The following is a 24,837-nucleotide window of genomic DNA, read 5'->3' as shown; positions in this document are numbered from 1 at the left end:
CACTGATGGTAAATGGTTAACCACTATCATTTAAAACACCTCGGCCAGCAAGATTCAGCTATAGTAAATGCTTAGTTAGAGTCACTGCTTTAAAAATATGAGGGCGCTAAACCACAAACAGTAAATAGTGATTTAAAGATAAATATAAAACAATAAAGTGAAATAAATACCAATATAGTGTAATAAATACAAAATCAATAAATTTACAGATAACTCTGTGTCATAGGTGAACCCAATACATTTACAGATGTCTCTGTGTTATAGGTAAACCCATGACAAAAAAGTCCCAATACTGTGCATAAATAGACAATGAAATCTTCTTATTTTGCCGTGATCTTGCTAGAGTGAAAAAAGTATAGAGTGCCACCACCACACTTTTATCTTCTTTACACCCAAGGTGTGTTGAAAATTAAATACTCTTACCAGAACGAGTTGACTACTTTAATTAAAAAGATAGTCACACAGACTTGAGCAGGATTGTGCCTGCACACATGATGATAGGAAAAAGATATGTAAACCTCATCTCCAGGCATTCCAATTAGGGGGGCACGCCCCCCTGAAGACATTCATCCAACGAAACGTACGTCGGAGGCGGTACCTGGTCATGTGACGTCCTTCCCGTCCTGTGAGCTGACAGCTGGGAACTCGTGGTAATGCTACGGCGGTCTATCCCTGTAACCGATATTCATACTGCAGATTGGCGGTGACAACGTCTGCAGCCCCAGTGTCGGGTAGGCACTTTTACAGTAAGAGGCCATTTGGCTTTCCTTTGTTTTTAATGATGTTTTAATTAAAGCAATATCACGCTATTGGATTCTCCTGTTTTTTTTCATATATCCTAATCATCGTTATTGATGATGCCAGAGGACCTTAGACCTTCCAGTGTGCAGGGGAGTTAAGCCTGCAGGGACCAGTCTAGTAACACAGAGCAGACTGCAGTAGGGGGGTATCAGGTAAGTAAAACGTCTTTTCACTGTCCCCTAGACATAATGGAACAGTTAACTTTACTGCTAGAAAGAAATTTGTAGTATTGAATCAAGAACAATCTAAAGTTTCTAATCCATTTAGTGGGGCTAGTCAACATGGACCCAACACCTATGATCTTTCTAACTGATGCATATGAAATGCCAGCCATCATGTTAAGCAGGACTTTTCAGAAGTTTTTTGACATTGGTAATTTTCCTAGTTCTAATGATAACAACCAACTGGAGACCAGAAACTCAAACTGTCTAAAGCACAGGTGTCAAACACAAAGCTTGCAGGCCTAAATTGTTCCCGCCAGGCCATTTCATGTGGCACTCATAACTCTCCTGCAGCTGCAGTACCCCTTGTCTCCACCCCCACCTTGTCTCAGTAGTCGGCAGTAAAGTGAAGGACAGAACTCCTCCACCAGATCCTGTGCCTCTCCGTGCAGCCACAGCACCCCCTTGTCTCCACCTCCCTTGATCTCAGCATTCAGCAGAATCCAGCAGTTGACTTCAGTCCTCCTCCAGACCCTGCACGTTCTGCCGTTGAGTTTGACACCCCTGGTCGAGAGACATAGCCAAAGAATCAGAAGTTATCCTCTGTGGATCATTATTGTTGTCTGTAGTTTTTAATAATGAGTAAAGAGACTTTTGTAACAAGAGAGCATCATACCTCTGGCCTATAGCTCTCACTATTTACATTTATTACAAGTATAATTCTTTCTACACTTTGTACATATTAAAGTTTAGACACGTGCAATTCGTTTAGTTCTGAAATTTGTTTAACAAATTTTGACAAATTCGTTAACTCTGAATTTTTCAATTTCCGAATTTTCGGATTTCTGAATTTCCGAAATGTCAAATTTCCGAAATTTCAAATTTCCGAACTTTCAAATTTCCAAAATGTCAAACTTCCGAAATTTAGAATTTCTGAAATTTCTAATTTCCGAATTTTTGAAAATTCTAATATTTCGTTAATTTTTAATTCCAGAAATTAGGATTTCGGAAATATCAAAATTTCAGAAATTCTAAAATTCGAAATGAGAAAATTCAAAATTTCGAAAATGTGAGTCTCGAATTTTGGAAAATTGGTAAAATGAAATCATTTGAATTTCAGAATATCGAAATTTTGGAAATTCAGAGTTAGGAAATTCAAAAATAGGGTGTTAGGGTTAGGTTTGGTGTTGGGGTTATGGGTTAGGGTTTAGGTTTAGAGGGTTAGGGTTGGTGTTGGGGTTATGGGTTAGGGTTTAGGTTTAGAGGGTTAGGGTAAGAGTTTAGGGTTAGCGTTAGAGGGTTGGGGGTTAGGGCTTAGGGATCTGGGTTAGTCGTTAGGGTTTAGGGTGTTAGGGTTAGAGGGTAAGGGTTAGTGGGTTAGGGTTAGAGGGTTAGGGTTAGAGTTAGAGGGCTAACGTTTATTAATTTGTTCCATTCCATTTGTTTAGATGTTCTATTCCTTATTTCGGATAGTTTGTAACTTCAGATAAATTTGTATTCACTAACAGACAAATTTGAAAAGAAATTCCAATACCTGTAATTTAATAGTTATTATTAGTTTGTTATTATTTCGAATATTACTGATTCTTTTTTTTCAGATTTTCAAAAATTAGAAAAACAAAATCCGAATTCTCTGAATTTCCGAAAAAAGCAAAAAAATGAATGAAACGAAAAAGAAAACGAACAATTTTTTTGGCAGTGCACATATCTGTTAAAGTTCTTATAATAACAGTCAGAAGGTGAAGGTGTTTTATAGATGCCTAAACTTGTTAAAATGACCTTCTCTGCCTCCCAGACTACAGAACACAACAAGACTAGTCTTCTCCTTTCTTAGAGGGAATTGTTGCATGTGTTTTGTAATCGTGTTGAATGTATTTTGCAATTTTGTGTTCAAGGTCTTGGTCTTTAGCCATTTTGAACTTCAGTTTTTCCTGTCCCTGCCTGTTAGATTATTCAGCCACAAATGATTTTTTGCCTGGTTTGGGTCTCTGCCTTGTTTATTATCTAGCTTATTTCTGCTTGTGTCAATTGTCTGAGTACTGCTGCTGTCTGCAATTGTCATTGCATATATTTCAGGTTTCCCTTACCTAAATTGAGTTTAGTCGTATTCTATATTCCAGTCTGTAGTTAACTCTAGCAATTGTTATGTCCCAATGTCTACCTGCTTCTCTTTCTACATGTGCCTTGCCCCTATGAGCATGGCATATTGTACTAGTTCCTGTTTTGCTCTCACAGTCCAGTATTGCACTTTCTTCCAGACAGTTACCTTGCTTTCAGAAATTAGCACCCTTGCCTCAGTATAAGAAAGGCATTTAACAGAACAATAAACATGATCTAAAGTTAGCACATTACTACAATTTGGCTCTGGGGTGAGTTGTTAGTTGGTATGTGATTGAACATATGGTTCTGTGAAGTAGTTGCATCCAGACGACAATACACTGAATTTAAATATCTGCACATTTATTGATTCCATCATGTTTTTACAGGTCATAAATTACAAGTTAAAATCATTTCACAAAACAAAACCTCTTCAAAAAGTACACTGAAACAAAATGCTTAAAAACAGCATAAAAAATAAAACACACAAAAAAGAGAACATTTTGGCAGTAGAATATGTAATAACTAAAGCAAACCAAACTAAAGGAAATTCAAATGAAAGAACATCTCATATGCAAGCAAGCTATGGTATATAAGGAACTAGGGGTCTTGTTCATTTTGTCTTATACTGAATAAATAGGGAAGATACCAGACGGTTTGAAACACACCTGATAAAAAGAGAGTAACTAATAATTCTGCTCCTCACACTACCACGGGAGCCCCCAGACACACCCACATATACATACTTTATACTTGCTCTCTTGGAACATTTTTACTGTTTTTGGCTCTTATAGGCTCACTGAAGGGAGGAGAGGTAAACATGAATTATTATATATATTTTTTGTAATGTTAAACACTCAAAAATTTGACTTGGATTGATTTACCCTGTATAGTAAAACTTTGTATAGCAAATCTTCTTCCTATGCCTGTCCCTTCTCTCTGGGTCATGTACTGTATAGTGTGATATTACCAGTTTTGTTGGTTTAGTAGTACCCCAGCTTTTCCCTATTTTCCCTATTTCATACAAAATTAATGAATTCTGTAAAAATATCAAATATAAACCAATCTGCTATATATGTTATTTCTTTTTGAAAGGTTCCCTTGCAAAATGATGCAAATGAAAATGTCAATATTAATTTTAAAGCCCAATTGTAGTTTATCAATTAAACATAACAAATTGAATCACAGTGACTTGAAATAACAAATGATAACTAATATATATTTTTTTTTTTACTGCTGTTTATTTTACTAAGGTGCCTCAGTGAAAAGGTTCATGTTTAGCTGTATGCTGTAGACCAGGGATCTCCAAACTTTACAAACAAAGGGCCACTTTACTTCCTTCAGACTTTAGGAGGGCCGAACGGAGGCCAGTGGCAAAGTCAGTGAGAAAAAATAATACCCATTATTGGTGTAAGTGGTAGGAATTGTGCCCCATCATTAATGTCATTGATATCGTTGGTATCTTTTGGAGGAAATGTGCCCCCTTCATTGGTGTCATGGGTGAAACTATGCCCTATTGTTGGTATCAGTGGATGAAATAGTGCTCCAAGGGCCGGATAAAAGCAAGTAGAGGGCCACATCTGGCCCCCGGGCTGCAGTTTGGAGACCACTGCTGTAAAGCATGGGTGTCCAACCTGTGGCCCTCTAGCTGTTGCAGAACTACAGGATCCATAATGCATTGCAAGGAAAGTCCCATGAGTCATTGCAAGGCTGACAGTTGCAAACATGACTCCTAAAGGCAGATGCATGATGGAACTTGGCTCCCAAAGGCAGAGGCATGATGGAACTTGTAGTTCTGCAACAGCTGAAGGACCCCAGGTTGGACACAGATTGCTGTGCTTTGTGTGAGAATAGCAGTCTTTCTACAGCATCAGCACACATCTCTGTAAGGGATCATGAGCTTTGCTGATTGGAGGACTCCAGATCTGAGTTATCAGGGGAGAACTGGACCATTGTAAAGCCTTGTACACACAATGAGAATATCTAACGCATGATCATCTTGCATACTAGTCTCATATCGAAAATAGTCTCATAACAAAAGTGAAAAAGTTTCTAAACTTATGAAAATTCTCGTACGACAAAATACAACTTCGGAAGTGATGTAATGTGCTGTATTTTATTGTAATGTGATCTTTAGTTTTTCCGAGTGTGGCCTTGCCCATCTGATTTTTTCGGACAAATACTATACTGATTATACGAAAATTGTAGGATCTGGTATCAAGAACAATGTTCGTGTTTGTCCCTTTGGATAATTTCAGATCATTTTCGTGATCGGCTCTCGAAAGTTGTGTATTAACGATCAGATTATTGTATGATCGCTTAGAAATCTGTATTTTTTCAGATTTTCTGAACTACTGCTGTCAGAGTGCAACCATCTTTCTCTACAGCACACTACCAACTTTTCTACTGGGGCACCTTCACAAAAACAAGAGCAGTAAGACAATCTTTTTTGAGCAACCCTGTCTTGATTTGTTTATTTTTTTAGATAAACTACAATTGGGCTACAATTACCCATCAAAATCAACATGTTGAGGTCAAAAGTAACCTTTTAAGCTAAATATTTCGTTATTTTTCCCCTGTGCCCGATTACCTTAATTTTGATAAAATTGCAGAATGTTCAGTCAGGTAGGGTTGGTCATAGCATTTTGTCATTAATGGTTTTGGCTAGTCCATCTGTTGAATTTTTTATTTTTTTTGGCCAATTCCATTGTTACAATTATGAGCTTCCTTAGTAAGCAAAATTATACAACAACAAAAAATGTCAACTGCCAAGTTATTTGATTTCTAACATACCAAAGATAGCAGTATTTCTGCCTTGATATTTTTGTGATTACAGGACATTGAAGAACCATCATAAAAAGCAAAATGCGCACCTATTGGAAGATCCACAATAACAAGGTAAACAAAACATTTCTCAGAATTGTAAAAAAAATAACAAAAACTGGTGAACACTAGTTAAAAAAATGCTATCATCGTTGTAGTACACACAATCATTTTGGGCCTGCCTCATAAAAGATACTTTACTTTGTAATACGCACTGTACAGGTGACAGACATTTATATAACACTTAGTCCTTTCTATCTTTTTAAATTAAAGAAATATTTAGACCTACATGTAAAAATGGAATTGCGCACAGCACAATAAAAAATACTACATGCATTAAAATGCTCAACTGCTTTAAATGTTTCAAATGGTCAGCAGAGCAAATGCCTTTTGTAATTAATCACTAACAAAGTTTGGGTTCGTTTTTTCTTCATCTACGGCAAATATTTCAGTAGTGAGTAGATGCCATTAGGTGAATTACCCATTGAATTCCTATATCCCTAGGAGTCATGTCACACTAGCAATGCTGTTGTTGGTTGCAACTTGCCAGCAACAAGATCGCTAAAGAGAACACTTTCCTGCTCCTTCAACGTCATTTTTTTGCTTCTCAGCCAAAAAGCATTGATAAAGTGTCACTTGTTCAGGAAGCAGGAAGCCAGCAACAGGATTGTTAGTGTGGTACAGCTCTGTGGGACACTAGTGACAAGATTTTCATACCTTTACAAATTCATGACATGAGAATAAGATCCATCTGTAATGTGCAAAGAGGCAGGAATAAGAGACTCAGGTTCAGACATCTGGACCCATAGAATATGATGGACAAAACTTAAATACATGCTCTCATCTATTCCCAGCTAGTGCAACTGCTTGCTCCAGTTCCCGAGGTAGACCAGATAGACCTAAACTTGTACAAGACTGGCCATTACCAGGAAGTGCAGGGGTTAAAGACAAACAATTAAAAAAAAAAAAAAGATGCTGAAATAGCTTTCAAACTTTTCTTGTCTTTATCTATGAGGTCGGTTTACAAAGACTGGACATATTCAGGCACATTCATATTTGCATTTTGACCATGCACACACCCCCCCCCCCCTCACCTCCAGGCCAATTACGACCTGCATCATGCCTCAGTCTAAACAGACTATGTGTGTGTCAGCACAAAGTCCTATAACCCATCCCCCACAACCAGGAAAAAAAAGATGCATGGTCACATGACAGATCTTTGATAAAAAGGTAAAAAAGTTATGGTGTCTGCAGATGCTTTAAACAGCTGCCCGGTGTTTAATATGAAGAGTGGATCTTGCTAGATGCAAATTAAGGTAACAATGATTGTTAGGTAAATTCATTTGGATTTGGCTAACAAATTGTGCTTTCTCAACTGATTCATAATGATAATTGCTAGTGACCCGGAATTAAAAGTGACAAAAGTAAAGTAGAAATAGCTCTTGTGCAGACAAGGGTCTGAGTTAGTTTTCATACTGATCCCTGCGGATCCTAGGACCAGGCTGTACACAACATCAACTCAGAAAAGGTGGTGGGGCTCGGTACTCAAAGTAGACTTTGAAAGAATGTGGAGTTCAATAATTAGGTCAGGGCAACTCAATATTAGTACCAAAATGTATCCATAGGGAAAACAGTTTAAATAAATACTTACCTAACTGCTTTCCTCAGCACTGCAAGGGATAATGTTAGTATCCTTTTGGCGGGATTCATGAGAAATGACAGTATCCCAAATCTCTAGACATGATGCTCCAACACGGAAGGAACACCTTCATTTGGGATCCTCATTGTTCCTGAGATCGTGCGGGCACAGTGTAAGGTAAGTATCTATTCTGGGCCAGATTCAAGAAGCAATTGCGCCCGTGTAACCATAGGTTACACGGCGCAATTGCTTACTTGCTCCGGCGTAGCGAATGCTCCCGATTCAGGAACATCGCTACGCCGACTGCAGCCTAAAATCTGCGCGGCATAAGGCTCTTATGCCACGCAGATTTTAGGCTGCATTCTAGCGAAAACCGCTAGGGGGCGCTCCCATTGTGATCTGTGTATAGTATGCAAATTGCATACTAACACCGATTCACAAACTTGCGCGGGCCCTGCGTACGCAAATTACGTAATTTGCATATGTCGTGTTTCGGGTAACGTTACACATCCTAATAGCAGGCGCAGCCAATGCTATAGGATGGCCACGTTCCCGCGTCGCGACGTTCAAATTTTACGTCGTTTGCGTAAGTGGATCGTGAATGGCGCTGGACGCCATTCACGTTCACTTTGAAGCAAATGACGTCCTTGCGACGTCATTTTCCGCAATGCACGTCGGGAAAGTTTCCCGACGGAGCATGCGCTCTACGCTCGGCGCGGGAGCGCGCCTAATTTAAATGATTCCCGCCCCGGCGGGATCATTTACATTAGGCGCCCTTACGCCGGGAAAGTTAACACAGTGCCTCCGCAATTTATGGAGCTTCTGCTCCGTGAATTGCGGGGCAGCGCAGAAAATTTGCGCGGGCGCAGGGCAAAAACGCTGCCCTGTGCCTGCGTAAGAAAGGCGCAGATTCTTACTGAATCCAGGCCTCTATCTTTTTTCCCATAGGTACATTTTGGTACTACTAGAATGCATGAAGGTAAAAAACTTTCAGCCTTTACAACCACTTTAAAGGAAGTTGGGGCTCTATGCGCAGCCTGGGCCAAAGGTCCAAGGGGACTCCACAGGGATCTATTTAAAGTTCAACCCAGGTAACGCACATCAGCATTACTATGAACTCAAGCACTTTTTACTCCAGGTCATGTTCACACATGAGTCTTTGTGACAAATGGAACATCTGCAGCTTTAGAAATGTTTACTTGAAGAGGTAAACAATGACAGCAGATATGCTTTATAAATCAATAAATATATGGAAAATGTTGGGTGCATTTAATAATTTATAAATAAACCAACCATAAGTGTCCTATAAAAAGTTTTTTTCTTCAGCCAATCCTTTTTTTTACCCTGCAGACAGTAAAAAAATGAGCCTGAGTGGGAGAAAAAGCAATGGTGGCCAAATCAATTACAGATTGGGCTGCCTGCAGCCAAACAAAAGGATAGTTCAGGTGCTCCGATCTGTACAGCTGGACTCGGAGCAGGGAGAACTTAGAAAACATACTGAGAGCACTGAACCTTTGCTGCCAGTGGCAACTGTTTAAGCCACAGCAGCTGTACATACAGCTCTATTCAATGCCCTGAGCTTAACATAAAATACTTTCATCTATGGAGAGGTATTATTTTGCAGTAGCTGGTGAGGCTGAGCTGTAGCAGTTAGAAGCCTAGTATCTCCTGCTCTACGTGTAGGTACAATTACCTGGATTAGTTAGCAATCATTTACAATTCAGATACTGTAATATGGTGCAGATAACATTTAAAAAGGAAACAAATCACAAAAAACAGATCAATTTACAGTTACTTTTCTTCTGAAGAATATTAAAAACTGGAACAAAACATACATATGTATATTTATAACAAACCATTTCACATCTCAAGAACAAAACAATATCAAAAACTGTTCAAAACGAATTTAAACTGTCAGAAAAAGTGCTAATCCTCAGTATGTAGCAGGTAAGATACATCCAGCAAAAAAGTGTCTCTTTACATTGCCTTCAGCATTTTTTATGGGACCGATCACACATCTTAGGTTCTCACTCAAGAGTCTTACTTAAAAAAAGGAAAAGTAATGGAATAAATACTGCAGTACATGCTATCACATGTTACATGGATACAGTTAAAGCCCAGCTCCAGGAAATTAAAATGCTTTTATACAGGGATAAGAATTGACAAAAAGTCTTTCCAATGGAGACAAAAACAAATGTTCTTTAGAAGAACGGGGACAGTTTTGTTAACTTTTAACTGTTCTAAAGCTTAAGAATTTGTTTTGGCTGTAATGGCAGTATTTTGGTCTAAGTTAACCATTTCAAAATTCCATTAAATAATCATAAATAATTAGCATTTTTTCTATAAATGTCGATAAGGCAAAAAAAAATATCTAATAATTTTGGTTGACATGTGGGATATTACATGCTTGCACACAGAGTGATGGAATAACCGTAGAGTAAAAAAAAGACCAACTGGCCAAATGCAGTGGTGTAACAATAACAAAATGATACCATACTGTATGCTTCTCTAAATTTCTATAGTTCTGATCTCTATACATCTATAAAAATTACCCCAATATCATAAATGACAAAATATTGGAATACACTTTCCAAATGTTCTGACAAGCCACAATTCAGAAGCAAAATATATTAGGGCATCAGGGTTTTAACAAAGTTTGTGGGTCAAGGCATAGAATTCGAGAAGGGTATTTAATTATCCATAATATATTGAAAATATCCCTATAAATAGCAAAGAAAAAAAGATACTATAAGTTTTCTAATTTTACAAAATAAAATGTATTTTTATTTTTAACGTTAGTCGTTATTTTTTCTTTTATGAAAAAAACAACAACAATCTTTTACTTCTTCTAAGATCATCAGGGTTAGATGCCTGAGACTAAAAGTGCACTCAGTGTTTTTTTGGAATTTACACAGTAATTTGTTCAAAGAAAAAATTACCAAATTCTTCTAAGATTTCTGTTTTTCTACATCTATTTAACTGAATCGTGACAGAGACAGCATTTCACAGCTAATTTAAAGCATGAGCTCATTTACTCCCAAATGGCTATATAGCAAAAACATGTACATCCCTTATTTATCCAATCAAATTTGGACAATTTGAAAGAGATGAACAGAGAGTCTTCTTTAGTCATTAAATAGCATGACAAACTTAAATTCAGAAATAGCTTACATTAGAATTTAAAATATTATTTATTAAGGCTTTTCCTGCTTTTATTCCTCCCTGTTTTGTATTTGTACTCAAGACGGGATATCTAGGGAATATGTATGAAACAAATTCAACAAGTAACTGTTGAAAAGAAAATCATTAAAATGAATACTTTGGAAATTATACTTTTACAAATATAATAGTGGTGTGGTTTCTGTTTGCGACAGCTCAAATAAAGCACCAAACACTATACTAACATCCCTTAATATTTACAAGGATATTGTATAAATTATACCATGCTGACAACATTTTAAAATAGGATTGTGTGGATAAGACCACAGAATTCAGCCTTGCTTGGATGAAAAATATTCTTTTGATAAGAGGACTTTGCTTTCTAAAAATATTCTTTTAAAGACAAAACAAGGCAAAGAAACAACCTGGCTGGATTATCTTTTTGTGTCTTTCTCCTTTTCTAAAGGAGATAAATTCCATATGTCTATGAGACACATGTTTCAAATAATTTGGCATGTATTGTATCCGCACTTCAACAGATACTAAAGTCCAACTAGTGAACTTATGTTATACATCTTCTTGCAGCTTTAAACATCTTGTCTAAAGCTCTGAATGCAAAAACCCACCCTTCATTCAGAATAAAACATCTTCATTTTGTATTAAGATCTGAACAATTTGTTTTTGATGTCGCATGTCATTTAAGGAAGTGAGGGCGTTTTCCTCTGGAGGTCTCATTAATGTTGGCCCGAAGACAATGCCAAGATTTTCTGCCCCCATAAGATTGTCCTTCTCATTCTGTGTAACCCTGGAATAAAATAAAACATAGCAATAAATATTAATACCAGTCAATTTCTGTTGGCAAAATGTATGTCCAGGCATTTAGTTGGTGAGTTTTGGATAGCGAGGGGCAGGTTTTTGTCAGGTTTGTACTACTATTGAGGGAGAAATTTTGCGTTCAAATACTGTCATAATGACAATGCTTTCACCAGACAAGAAATGTGGAAAAATCTTAAAAAAGAAAACAGTTCCTCCTTACCTATACTATACGTATATATACTATACTATACCATATGTTCTGATAAACCTACTACACGTAACAATCTATTTATAAAATCTGCTTTATTATATTTTTTACCAACACTAATGTGCTCAGAGGGTCTACCTAAATAAAATTAATATATCTAGAGTCAGTAGACACTTGCACTATATAGCTATTCATATATTTAAACACGATTACAGAATCAGGTTGTAAATGAGCTTTGGTTTGCTCATTATTATGCAATGTATTTGTTTTACACCCTAAGTGTAATCAAAGTATTAAAAAACTCAGCACAAGGGACATTACTTACAATCTTACAAACTGTGGGACAAGTTGAAATCTTCAGACCTCCGCACCCCCCACAGGGGGCCCTCTGCACCTCCTGTAGGGGGTCTGTGCGCTCAGGGGGGCCCGAACAGCCGGGGGATCTGTGCGGTGGGACGGGAGGACAATTACAGAACTATGCACTGTGTCTGTGTCTCTTCCTCCAGCAGCTGAAACTCCTTCCCACCGGCTTTTAGCTGCTAGAGGAAGAGACACAGACACAGTGGCTTGTTCTGTAATTATCCTACCATCCTGCCATTTTGATCCCATTCCCTGTACTGCCCACATCTGATTCCCCCATGTGCCCGGGCCCCCCCTCATGCCCCCCCCCCCGTAGTGCTGCCAGCTTACTTCTCCCACTGGCTGCTGCGGGTACACAGGCAAATAGAGAGTGGGGGAAAGTGCTGGTAAATATGTAGTTTACTGGTCCCTTCATTTTCTGAATTGAACACAGTGAGCGATTGGTACCGATTGCTCCTGTGTCCACTGATAACTGAGCATAGTAAACTGTGTTTACTATGCTTCAGATTATGAATGAACAGAAGCCTCTGTCTCCTGTATATTCACCTTCAGTGCAGCTGAGGCTACAGATAAAGCTTCGGGGGTGGAGCGAAACACGTTGGAGGCATGGCCTAGTAGAAGTCCAGGCTGAGGTTGCCACTACCTTCATCTCAACAGAACACCTAGAAGTGCGGCTTCTAGGGGCTATTCTCCTTTCCCCAAACTAAAGAGAAAGGAAATTAAGAATATGTGTCCTCAATCTCATTCTCTGTCTCAAAGGTGAGATGTCAGGGGTCTGTTTAGACCCCTGATATTTCTGGTACAATAATTGTTATTGTAATGAGCATAACAACATGACAACCATTCACCTACGCAGGAGTATAGCATATCAATCAAAATTAAAAGGCATGGGCAAGAGAACATTAACAAATAAGTTTGATAGGTAATAAATGTCCTCTGAGTGACATAGGGAAACAAACCATCCACATATGTCTCCCAGGCCCAAGGGCCTACAAGGTTGGTCCATTTCGCAGGTGCACTACACCCTGTTACAAACTATTATGCAAATCCTATTTCAGTGTCCCAAAGATGAAATATTTTGTTTCTCAGTTTAACTCATGGATGGCATTGTGTCTGATAATTAGATTGCCAGGTGAGAGCAATTAAAGGAAAAACTACTAAAGGATGGTGTTTCACATTATTAAGCAGAGCACCATTTTCAAGCAATGAGGGGAAGAAAAAGGATCTCTCTGCTGCCGAAAAGAGTGAAATAGTTCAATGCCTTGGAGGAGGTATGAAAACATTAGGTATTTCACGAAAACGTAAGCGTGATCTTTGCACTATTAAGAGATTTGTGGCTGATTCAGAGGACAGACGGTTTTCGTGCAGATAAATGCACATTGAGGAAGATTTCTGACAGATCCATGCATCGGATCAAGAGAGCAGCTGTTAAAACACCATTACAGAGCAGCAGACAGATATTTGAATCTGCTGGTGTCTCTGGAGTCCCACGGACATCAAGGTGTAGAGACCTCCAGAGTCTTTCAACTGTGCATAAACCTTCCATTCGGCCACCACTAACCAATTGGGCAGAAAAATACAGGAAGACAAATTTTCAAACAGTCCTGTTCACTAATGGGTGCCGCGCAACCCTGGATGGTCCAGATGGATGGAGTAGTGGATGGTTGGTGGACGGCCACCCTGTTTCAACAAGGCTGTGACATAAGCAAGGCGGTGGTGGAGTCATGTTTTGGGACGGAATCATGGGAAGAGAGCTGGTCGGCCCCTTTAGGGTCCCCGAAGGTGTAAAGATGACCTCTGCAAAGTATGTGGAGTTCCTGACTGACCACAGAAGGAAGAACTATGTCCCTGGTACAGAAGGAAGAACTATGCTTTCTATAATAAACGGTACAGAAGGAAAAACTATGCTTTCTATAATAAAATCATCTTCATGCATGACAATGCACCATCTCATGCTGCAAAGAATACATCTGCATCAATGGCTGCTATGGGGATAAAAGGAGAGAAAGTCATGGTGTGGCCTCCATCCTCCCCTGACATCAATCCTATTGAGAACCTTTGGAGCATCCTCAAGCAAAAGTTATATGAGGATGGGAGGCAGTTTACATCCAAACAGCAGCTCTGGGAGGCTATTCTGACATCTTGAATGGAAAAAATACTGCGCTTACTCTAATTAACTACTAAAAAAGCTGCAACTAAAAAATGTTATACATCAAAACACAATATACAAATAAGAAGCTGCGCTAATGTATAATACACTGAAATCAGCGCAAATATTACAAAAAGAATATAACAAACAGTGATCACACCGTGAACTTGGTAAGGAAACAAAGGAACCCTAATGGGTTAATCACAGTCCACAAAAAAGTCCATAGCAAATTGAATAATGATGGTCTCCAAAGTGAAAGAAAGGTAATCCCAACTCCTGAGAAAAGTGATGATAGAAGCACCTCCACCTAGGTCACACATTGACTCTACGATCTCTTATTACAGGAGATCATAGACAGCATATGATAATGGTATCCTCACAGGATATCACCAAGCTGGGACGGTCACAGCGATGGATGGCCTCAAGCAGTATACCGGTACATATGTTTAAAACGAAAGGAGAGCTCCTATAGCATAAGATCCTTTAAGTTTTTTAATAAGATAAAAAGATGTGCACTTATATCAAAGTAGACGTATTACAGCATGTAAAAAAGTCGAGCCGGCCGGCTCCTCGAACAAACGCCCGTATCTGCCGGGTGTAAACAATTAACGCGGTGACGCCAGAACGAGGGAGTTAGCTTGATAACTAGGTAATCCAGGAACAAGGTGTTCCAATGATACAGGAAAGAGGCTTGAAGCTGGGACACAGTAGAGGGAGTCAAGGTAACATTCAGAGCTGTGGTCTTGTGGGGGTTGATCCGGAGACCGGAGAGAGCTGAAAAATGGGATAGGAGGTTCTGAAGCTTAGGTAGAGTCGTCAAAGATTTGGTCTGAGTTAGAAAGGAATCATCAGCAAAGAGGCCGACTTTGTGATGTGTACCTGCATATTTAATGAATACCGGAGATGTAGACCCCTGAAATTTCATCCAAACCCCCCTCCCCCTCTCAACAGTCTGGTAACAAAACAAAAAATCTTTTTTTTTTACAGCCATTATCCTCCATTCATAGAAGCTATAGAGTGCTTTTCATTCATGGAAGTTATAGTGTGGCAAAGAAGGGGAATGAAAAGGGTGGGCATAATCAGCACTCTTGAAGAGTGCATGTCACAGGTCTCTTGGCTCTTAATAATCCTTGTGCAGAAGATTACTATTGCAGGCATAGGGGGGAATCATAAGGCTGAAATTTTCAACTACATTTTGCATTGCTTTTAAGTTTAAAAAAATGTTTTGACTAATTTTAAGCTTTAAATAAGCTATTCACTATTAACACTGGTTTTACTTACTTTTTTAGATGGATCATTAGGTATCTCAGCGTCTCATAATGTGCAGGTGGGAGGAGCATCAATAATTCATGTACAGCTTCTAATCTCTCATCTGGATTGGATATTTCTATGAAGAGAACATGACATTAGAATGACCCAAAACTCATAATTCAGCCCTTTGGTATCCAGACAAAAACAAATGACTCCAAAAAGGAAATTGCCACACCATATCATTATAAAGATCTTGGCCCGGATTCACAAAGGATTTACGACGGCGTATTTCCAGATATGCCATCGTAAGTCCGAATGTGAGGCGGCGTATCTCGGCGCCCGATTCAAAGAATCAGATACGCCAGAATTTGTCTAAGATACGACTGACGTAAGTCTCTTACGCCGTTGTATCTTAGGTGCATATTTACGCTGGCCGCTAGGGGCGCTTCCATATATTTCCGCGTCGAATATGTAAATTAGCTAGATACGCCGATTCACGAACGTACTTGCGCCCGGCGTATTAAAATACGCCGTTTCCGTAAGGCGTTCGACCGGTGTAACTTTACCCCTCATAAAGCAGGGGTAAGTCATGTTAAGGTATGGACGTCGGAAACGTCGGAACAGCGTCGTATTTTACGTCGTTTGCGTAAGTCGTACATGAATGGGGATGGGCATAGGTTACGTTCACGTCGACTAAGCATTGAGCCGGCGTAATTTAGGGAGAAAATTTGACGTGATACTGAGCATGCGCGCGCATGCGCCGTTCGTTAGTTGCGTCATTTACGTGGGGTCACAATTCATTTCAATACAACACGCCCCCTACCAGCCTACTTTGAATTACGCGGGCTTACGCGGGCCCATATACGCTACGCCGCCGTAACTTAGGGCGCAAGTTATTTGTGAATACGGTACTCGCCTCTCTAAGTTACGGCGGCGTAGCGTATATGAGAACGCTACGCCGCTTAAACTTAAGCCAATCTTTCTGAATCTGCCCCATTATATCTACTATATATTACTAGATACTATTATATATTAGAGCCCTATCCACTCATAAATGCTATATATATCGGCTTCTGGTCGGTATTCTGTGTGTTACTGACAGAATCACCAGGTGAATATAAAAGGCAAAAAAGCTTGAAAAAGGACAACTAATGCGGCCACATTGTCTAAGAATTGGTAAGCTGCAATATTTTCAATGTTGGTTTTTAGTTGATATACACTATGGCCCGGATTCACGTAGCCGACGTATTTCGAGATACTCTGCGTAAGTCTATCTATGCGCCGTCTTATCTATGCGCCTGACTCTGAAAGCAAGATACGCCTGAAACTAGGCTTCATCTGACCGACGTAAGTTTCCTACGCAGTCGTATCGTGAGCGCATATTTATGCTGGCCGCAAGGGGCGCTCCCATTGATTTACGATTCGAATATGCAAATGAGTGAGATACGCCGATTCACGAACGTACTTGCGCCCGGCGCATTAATATACACGGTTTACGTAAGGCTTATGTCCGGCGTATAGATATTCCCCATCTATGAGGCGCAACTCATGCAAAGGTATGGACCAGGGAACAGCCGTCGTATTTTACATCGTTTACGTAGTAGTACGTGAATAGGGCTGGGCGTAGGTTACGTTCACGTCGTAGGCAGTGATTCGACGTATCTTACGCGTTCGTTCCGACGTGATTCTGAGCATGCGCACTGGTACACGTGTATGAGCCGGCGCATGCGCCGTTCGTTATTCGTATCTTGATGGCGCTCGGCCCTTCATTTACATGGGGTCACGCCTCATTAGCATGGCTCACGCCCACTGCCACTTATGACGAGTTACGCCGAGGGAACCCAGCGTAGATTTTGGAGCAAGTGCTTTGTGAATACTGTGCTCGCCGTATGTGAATCCGGGCCTATATTTCCAGGCAGTGGCAGTCACCAGAATGTCCGTCCGTCCCCCCCATGTTGTATTTTCAGTGTTAACAAGAGTTATGGCCAACCAGGTATACCTAAAATATATCACTTTGGATAAAATGATACATTAAAGTTAAGCTTTAGCCAAAATATATAACTAATATGATATACCTAAGCAGATAGTTTGATCAAATTTCATACTAATACAATAATAGATAAATGTAAAAAAAATTTTTTTTTATTTGGCTGATTTTTTAAATAATAAAAGAAAACTGCTGAGATACAGTATACATCAATAAGCCATATATACTTTGTAAAATAAAGAAAAATGTTTTGATGGTCAATATACGCACTGGACCCTTGGGCCCTGTACACACAGTCGGTCCATCCGATGAGAATGGTCCAAAGGACCGTTCTCATGGGTTAACCTATGAAGCTGACTGATAGTCTGATGTGCCTACACACCATCAGTTTAAAAACCGATCAAGTCCAACGCGGTGACGTAAAACACAACGACGTGCTGAGAAAAATGAAGTTCAATGCTTCCAAGCATGCGTCGACTTGATTCTGAGCATGCGCGGGTTTTGAACCGATGCTTTTGCGTACTAACCGTCGGTTTTGACCGATCGGTTAGGCGTCCATCGGTTCAATTTTAAAGCAAGTTCTACATTTTTAGACCGAAGGATAACGGACCGATGGGGCCCACACACGGTCGGTTTGGACCGATGAAACTGAACTTCAGTCCGTTTTCATCGGTTTGGTCCGATCGTGTGTACAGGGCCTTGCAGGGTACATGCAATAGAAGTCATTTGTTAGTAATAATTAAGTCTTTTTGAACTGTGGATAAAGTTTAAGACGTGCAGTTTATAAATAATTGTAAAAAGTAAAGAGTAGGGAGTTATACCGCAATCAACTTAAGATACAATAAAATTGTCATGCAGAAAAATAATTGCACTCTTATCTGTTCACTGAACTTTAACAGGGTAATTACATGACAAGGTCACAGAAAGCTTTAAAAGCATACTGAAAGTACAATAATGTTTTCTCTAGAAATTCTGGGGAACTGAAGCTTTGCAAATGTAATATGACAACATGAGAATTATCCATTTAGTCACCTCCAGATCATTTCATCTATGTTAAAAAATAAGGAATGGTAAAGAGGTAAGGTCCACTAAATCTATAGGAGCCACCCTCATGGAGGGAGGATAGTGAGATTACCTCCTATAGCAGTGATGGCGAACCTTTTTGAGCCCGAGTGCCCAAACCGCGACGCAAAACCAACTTATTTCTTTCAAAGTGCCAACACATAATTAAACTTGCCAGCGGCTCTGTACAGAGGATGGGACTGATCATCCCTCTGAATAAGCCCCAAGGGACCAAAAATGTACGATTCTGCCAGATTCGCCGGAGTCCTGTCGAGTCAATGCAATTGACTGCCTAGCTGGGGGAATCCCCTTGCGTGCCGACGGAGAAGGCCTGGAGTGCCAGCTGTGGCACCCGTGCCATAGGTTCGCCATCACTGTCCTATAGTATGAAAGCCAGGGAGGAGAAAGATAAGTAAGTGTATTACCTTTTTTCTGTTAAACTAAAAAGCGATGGGGGAGGGGGGCTGATATCATAAGTAGACTTTGCATTTTTAGATAGAGATGGGACATGCTATGATCTATGTCAGGTTTATATTACTGTATGTGTCTGATGGGAAACCCACAATTACAACTGTCATCAGGATAATAGGGACAACTGAGGGGAGCTCATCTCGCTATGGAGATTTTTCCTATTTTGTGTCCCCAGGAAGTGAAGGCAAATATCCCAATGAGACAGCTAAAAAAACAAAACAAACCAACAAAAAACCGAGAGGTTTACGCCCTACACTATTCAATACAAAAATGTGTTAACATATTTAAATTATTTATTTTTATTATAATTTAATTGAACATTATAATAAATATATATATATATATATATATATATATATATATATATATATATATATATATATATATATATATCTTATTGAATAGATAAACTTCCTCAACACCCCCTTATCCCCCAGCCCCCTCCAATCTGAGCCACATAGAATGCCCCATTGACTCTTGTACTGCTGAAAGCTGAGGATCAGGCACCGACAGGTGATTATCTATAAAAAAAATACAGGGTGCATGGGCTGTATAGGGGTGCATGCATGGGCTGTATAGGGGTGCATGGTCTGTATAGGGGTGAATGGTCTGTATAGGGGTGCATGGGCTGTATAGGGGTACATGGTCTGTAAAGGGGTGCATGGTCTGTATAGGGGTGCATGGTCTGCCTTATCCAAACTTTAGACTTGCACAGAAACGGGCACAGGCACATAAATAAGTAGGATAAACTGTAGTGTCCACAGTAAAGGATTGGTTTATGTTTAATCAGCCCTAGGTCTCTTTCCCATAAAACTCAATCCAGCAGTGGGAATCTGCACCGTTATCAAAGGCAGGGCCGGACTGGCCAACCGGGAGACCGGGAAAATTCCCGGTAGGCCGGCCGCCTGATCTCACTGCAGTCTGCCTGTCAGTCAAATATACAGTAATCAGCGGCAGGCCGCAGCCGCGATCGCCGCGGCCGCCGCTCTTTTCACTTGTGCAGGGGTGACGGCTGCTGTTCCCTGGGGCTGCTTTTGCATACCTGCAGACTGCGGTAGTTAAAAGCAGCCGCAGGCCGGCGGGTTGCAGCTGCCATGCTCGGCGCCGCACTTGCCTTCTTGAACTAGTCCTGAAGTTTTTTTTCTCCTGTTCGGCTCCTCCCCGTAGACACATGATCAGTGATGCTGCTCACTGATTAGCTAGGTAAGAACTTATCTAGCTAATCAGTGAGCAGCAGTGAGCAGCATCACTGATCATGTGTCTACGGGGAGGAGCCGAACAGGAGAAAAAAAACTTTTAGGACTAGTTCCATCGTCCCGTGCGGCGCCAACAGCGCCTAGTACAATGTCTCTGCAGTGAGTGAGGGGAGAAGTGAATGGCGTCGCCACCCTGCCTTGGAGCACAAGGTGAAGAAATAAATTTTAATGCAATAAAAACGATTCTCTCTCCTACCATATCTGCACCCCCCCCCCCTTCTCTCTCTGTCACCTAGCTTTGCTGCCCCTGCAATTAGATTAAAATCTGTATAATAATCTCAGAGAGGGGGGGGGGGGGTGCACTGTGCAATGCCTCGTGAGAGAGATTATTATACAGGTTTAGGTTACAAATTTGCACCCCCTCTGTCACCTTTGCTGCCCCTGCAAATTGTAATTAAAAGAAAAAAAAAAATCCCACCTGTCCTCCTGCGGCTGCCTCCCGCACTATAGGTACGGCACTTTACCTGAAAAATTTGGTTACTTAAAGTGGAGGTTCCCCCTAAAAACAAATTTTAACAATACATTGAGAAGCCTGATTACACTGCGGGTATGCTGGGTTTTTTTTTGTTTTTTTTTGTACATACCTTGTTATCGCCGTTTCATCCCTCGGCTTCCGGGTACGATTCTTGCTGGGTCTGGGCATTCCTAGTTGATTAACGTTCCTCCGATTGACGCATATTTGACGTCACGACTTTCCGAAAGAAGCCGAAAGTCGCTGCGCAGGCGCCGTATAGAGCTTACTCTATACGGTGCCTGCGCAATGATGTTCGGCTTCTGTCAGAAAGTCGTGACGCGCAGTATGCGCCGGTCGGAGGAACGTCAATCAACTAGGTCCAGCAAGAATCATACCCAGAAGCCGAGGGATGAAACGGCGATAACGAGGTATGTACGAAAAAAAAAAAAAAAACCCAGCATACCCGCAGTGTAATCAGGCTTCTCAATGTATTGTTAGAATTTGTTTTTAGGGGGAACCTCCACTTTAACTGTTGGCAGTATGGAGGAGTGTGACAGGCCAGATTGTCATTTGTTTGAATGGAAGAGGCTCCACCTAAAGTCAGTATTTTAGAAGCGCTTTACTGTCATTTTTGCGGCGCTATTCAGCCGCTAGCGGGGCGCCTCATAGACTTTGAGCGTCCTGCCAGAACAATGCTAGCGGCCCAAAAGGATAAAAAAACGGCCGCAAAGCGCCGCTGCAGCAGTGCTTTGCTGGCGGTTCAGCACCGCTGCCCATTGATTTCAATGGGCAGGGGCGCTTTAGAAGCAGTGTGTACACCATTCCTACAGGGCCTCAAAGATGCGGCTAGCAGGACTTTTTTGAGCATCCTGCCAGCGCACCGCTCCAGTGTGAAAGCTTTCGCATTGGAGTGAGAAGAGAGGCTCTTTCAGGGCATTTTGCAGGCGCTATTTTGTAGCACCCTGAAAGAGTGGTTCCACTCACTCCAGTGTGAAAGCCCAAGTGCTTTCACACTGGAGCGGTGCGCTGGCAGGACATTAAATTTTTTCCTGCAAGCAGCATCTTTGAGGCGCAATAGGAGCGGCTCCTAACGTGCCCCTGCCCATTGGAATCAAAGTGACACTTTGCGGCCATTAAAAGCACCCCGCTAGCGACTGAATAGTGCCGCTAAAAATAGCGGCGCTTTACTGCCCATGCCCCCACCGCCCCAGTGTGAAAGAGGCCTTAAAGTCATCATCATGTGCGATTGTGCGTGTGTGCTAAGCAGACAGGGCCGCTGGTGATCCTACTCCCTCTCTCCCCCTGTACAGTGTCAGAGGCACTGGCGCAGCATTGGCAGAGGACCGTATCTATTACAAGGAAACACCCCCTGCACTGCTGCGTGTCCCTAACCATCACAGTGCCACTGCCAGTGAGTGTGACTTGTATGTGTACCACTGCGTGCAGTCACTGCCTGATGTTCCATTCCTCTCTGCCTTTCTGCCCAGTGCTGTGCCCATGATACACTGCACGATTCCTCTGCATTTATGGGTGCTGATATTGCCCCATTTATGGGTGCTGTTACCACATTTATGGGTGCTGATATTACTGCATTTATGGGTGCTGTTACCACATTTAAGGGTGCTGATATTACTGCATTTATGGCTGATATTGCTGAATTTAAGGGTGCTGGTATGGCCATATTTATGGGTAATGGTAAGGCCGCAATTATGGGTGCTGCTATTACTGTATTTATGGGTGTTGATATTACTGCAATCTTGGGTGTTTTTTTTTGTTATGGTTATCTGAAAGATGGGTTTCAAATGTTTTGACAGGGGCGCAGTTTCAGTGCTTGCCATAGGCGCCATTTTCACTAGAAATGCCTCTGCTCTCGTCGTTGCACCCTCTCTCTCTCGCCGTTGCACCCTCTCTCTCTCGCCGTTGCACCCTCCCTCTCTCGCCGTTGCACCCTCTCTCTCGCCGTTGCAGCCTGGCCCCTCTCTGGCTCTCTCATGGATTTTTCTCTTTTTTTGGGCTGGTATATTAATGCTGTGGGGCTGGTATGAAATTATTTCCAGGGCTGGTTTTCATTCCCAGTCCGGCCCTGATCAAAGGTATAGATAAACTCCTTCCCCATCTCATGCACAAAACAGAAGTGATCACAAAGCAGATAAAATAGCATAGATCATTCACAATATTATTATCTAGGGCTTTCTGCAAACTGCTACCTAGTTCAGTACTTTAGCACAGTCACCAACATAATAGAGTCCAAAGGTGATAAACTTACTTGCTGCTTCAATAAATTTAGAATATGAATCGTAAGTGATTACTGGAATAGGCAAGTCCCTGAAATAGAGCTTTAGAGCACCCGCAATAATGTTAATATCTGGATGGGTAGTAACAGAAATGTCCGCTTTGTCACCGTCTGCAAAACAAAAATATAAAGTGATGACTATTATAACAAACAAAAGAATTTTAGTCTAATTGAATATGAAATCAAACATTTCATTGTTTATCAGCTGACATGGGCACTGTCCTACAGTATTTGTTTCAGAAGTCAGAACAAAATCCAACATGAATAATTGACATTTGCTGTATGTTGAAGCTGTTTAAGTACTTAACCAAATACTTGACAGGCCATTTCTGACATTTCTCTCATACATGTAAAAATGTGCCTTTTTTTAAATAGAAAATTACTTAGAACCCCAAACATTATATTTTTTTGTAATCAGACTAGTCCGCCTAGTGTGAAAGGGGCCTAAATGATATTATGTACTGTAGATGATGATATATTTAAAGTCTTAGCAACATTAAAGAATCATTATTCTGAAATTGCTCAACAATTTTTAGACACAGCTTTTCAGATTGGTGAACCTCTGTCCATCTTTACTTCTGAGACACTCCGACTCTCTAAGATCCCAATCATGTTACTGACCTGTTGATATTAAAAGGGGTTGTAAAGGTTTAATTTTTTTTTTTTAAATAACAAACATGTCATGCGTACCTCCACTGTGCAGCTCGTGGCCCCAAACTGCGTTTTTCTGGGGTCCCACAGCGCCTGTCTCGGCTCCTCCCCGCCTCAGATAACCCCCTCTCGGAAGCGCTCTCCCAAGGGGGTTACCTTGCGGGCGTGCTCCCGTGTCCTGTATTAGGCGTCCATAGCCGCCTACTACAGGACTCGGCCCCGCCCCCCAGTGGCCGCATCATTGGATTTGATTGACAGCAGCGTGAGCCAATTGCTGTGCTGCTATTAATCTATCCAATGAAGAGCCGAGAAGACCGGGAAGAGCGCATTCGTGATGCGGGACTTCCAGGGCTCAGGTAAGTAAAACAGGGGGCGGGGGCGCAAATCTTAAGGGCTCTTTCACACGGAGCGGACCGTTTCCGGGTCCGCTCCGTGTGTCTCCGTCGGCTCAGCGGGGATCCCCGCTCAGCTGTCGGCGGATAGGGCGGTTCCCGCACACAGTGCAGGGACCGCCCTGTCTCTGCTCCGCTGTCCCCTATGGGGAACCTGATGCAGACGGACCGTCTGTCCGTCTGCATCAGTTCCGCTCCGCCGAACGGAAGAAAAATAGGGTTTCTTCCGTTCGGAAAAGCGGATCCCGACTGACGCGGACGCTAGCGGATGCTCCATCCGCTAACGGACGCGTCCCCATAGGGATTCATTACAAGTCCGTTAACGGACTTGTAATGAACGGACAGACGGAGCGGACGTCTGAAAGGGGCCTTAGATGTTTTTTATGCATTAAGGTAAAAAAACATGAACCTTTACAACCCCTTTAACCTAATTAGTTGCAAAATGTTCTTCCAGCTTTTCCTTATTAGTACCACTTACTTTGACAGCTTTTTATTGCCCTGTCCCAACATTTTTGAGATGTGTTGCTGCCATCAGCTTCAAAATTACCTTTTTTATTTATTTAAATGGTACCTTTTCTCAGTTTAAACATTTGGGGGCAGATCCTCGTACAGCGGCGCATTTATGCGCCGGGTGTAGCGTATCTAAGATACACTACGCCGCCGTAACTTACTTTTTTTTTTCAAATCCTGAAAGGATCCGCGCCGTAAGTTACGGCGGCGTAGTGTATCTTTGCCGGCATAAAGGCGCCTAATTCAAATGGATGTAATGGGGGCGTGTTTTATGTAAATACGTCGTGACACGACATA

General features: G+C 41.3%; 1 protein-coding gene across 1 annotated transcript in view; it reads right to left on the bottom strand.

The window, feature by feature from the left end:
- Positions 1–9,301: 9,301 nt before the first annotated feature.
- CHN2 (chimerin 2) overlaps positions 9,302–24,837 on the bottom strand; it is a 438,139-nt gene continuing 422,603 nt past the window's right edge. Inside the window, exons 11-13 of the mRNA XM_040352931.1 lie at positions 22,961–23,098; positions 15,495–15,600; positions 9,302–11,485 (exon numbers count right to left, since the gene is read on the bottom strand). Of these exons, the coding sequence (XP_040208865.1) occupies positions 11,314–11,485; positions 15,495–15,600; positions 22,961–23,098 (416 nt within the window). The 3' untranslated portion in view covers positions 9,302–11,313. The remainder of the gene's footprint in view (positions 11,486–15,494; positions 15,601–22,960; positions 23,099–24,837) is intronic.

This window comes from Rana temporaria, chromosome 5 (assembly GCF_905171775.1).
Source record: "Rana temporaria chromosome 5, aRanTem1.1, whole genome shotgun sequence".
NCBI lineage: Eukaryota > Metazoa > Chordata > Amphibia > Anura > Ranidae > Rana > Rana temporaria.
Note: the sequence above shows the minus strand (reverse complement) of the source record. Positions and strands in the feature narration are given on the sequence as shown.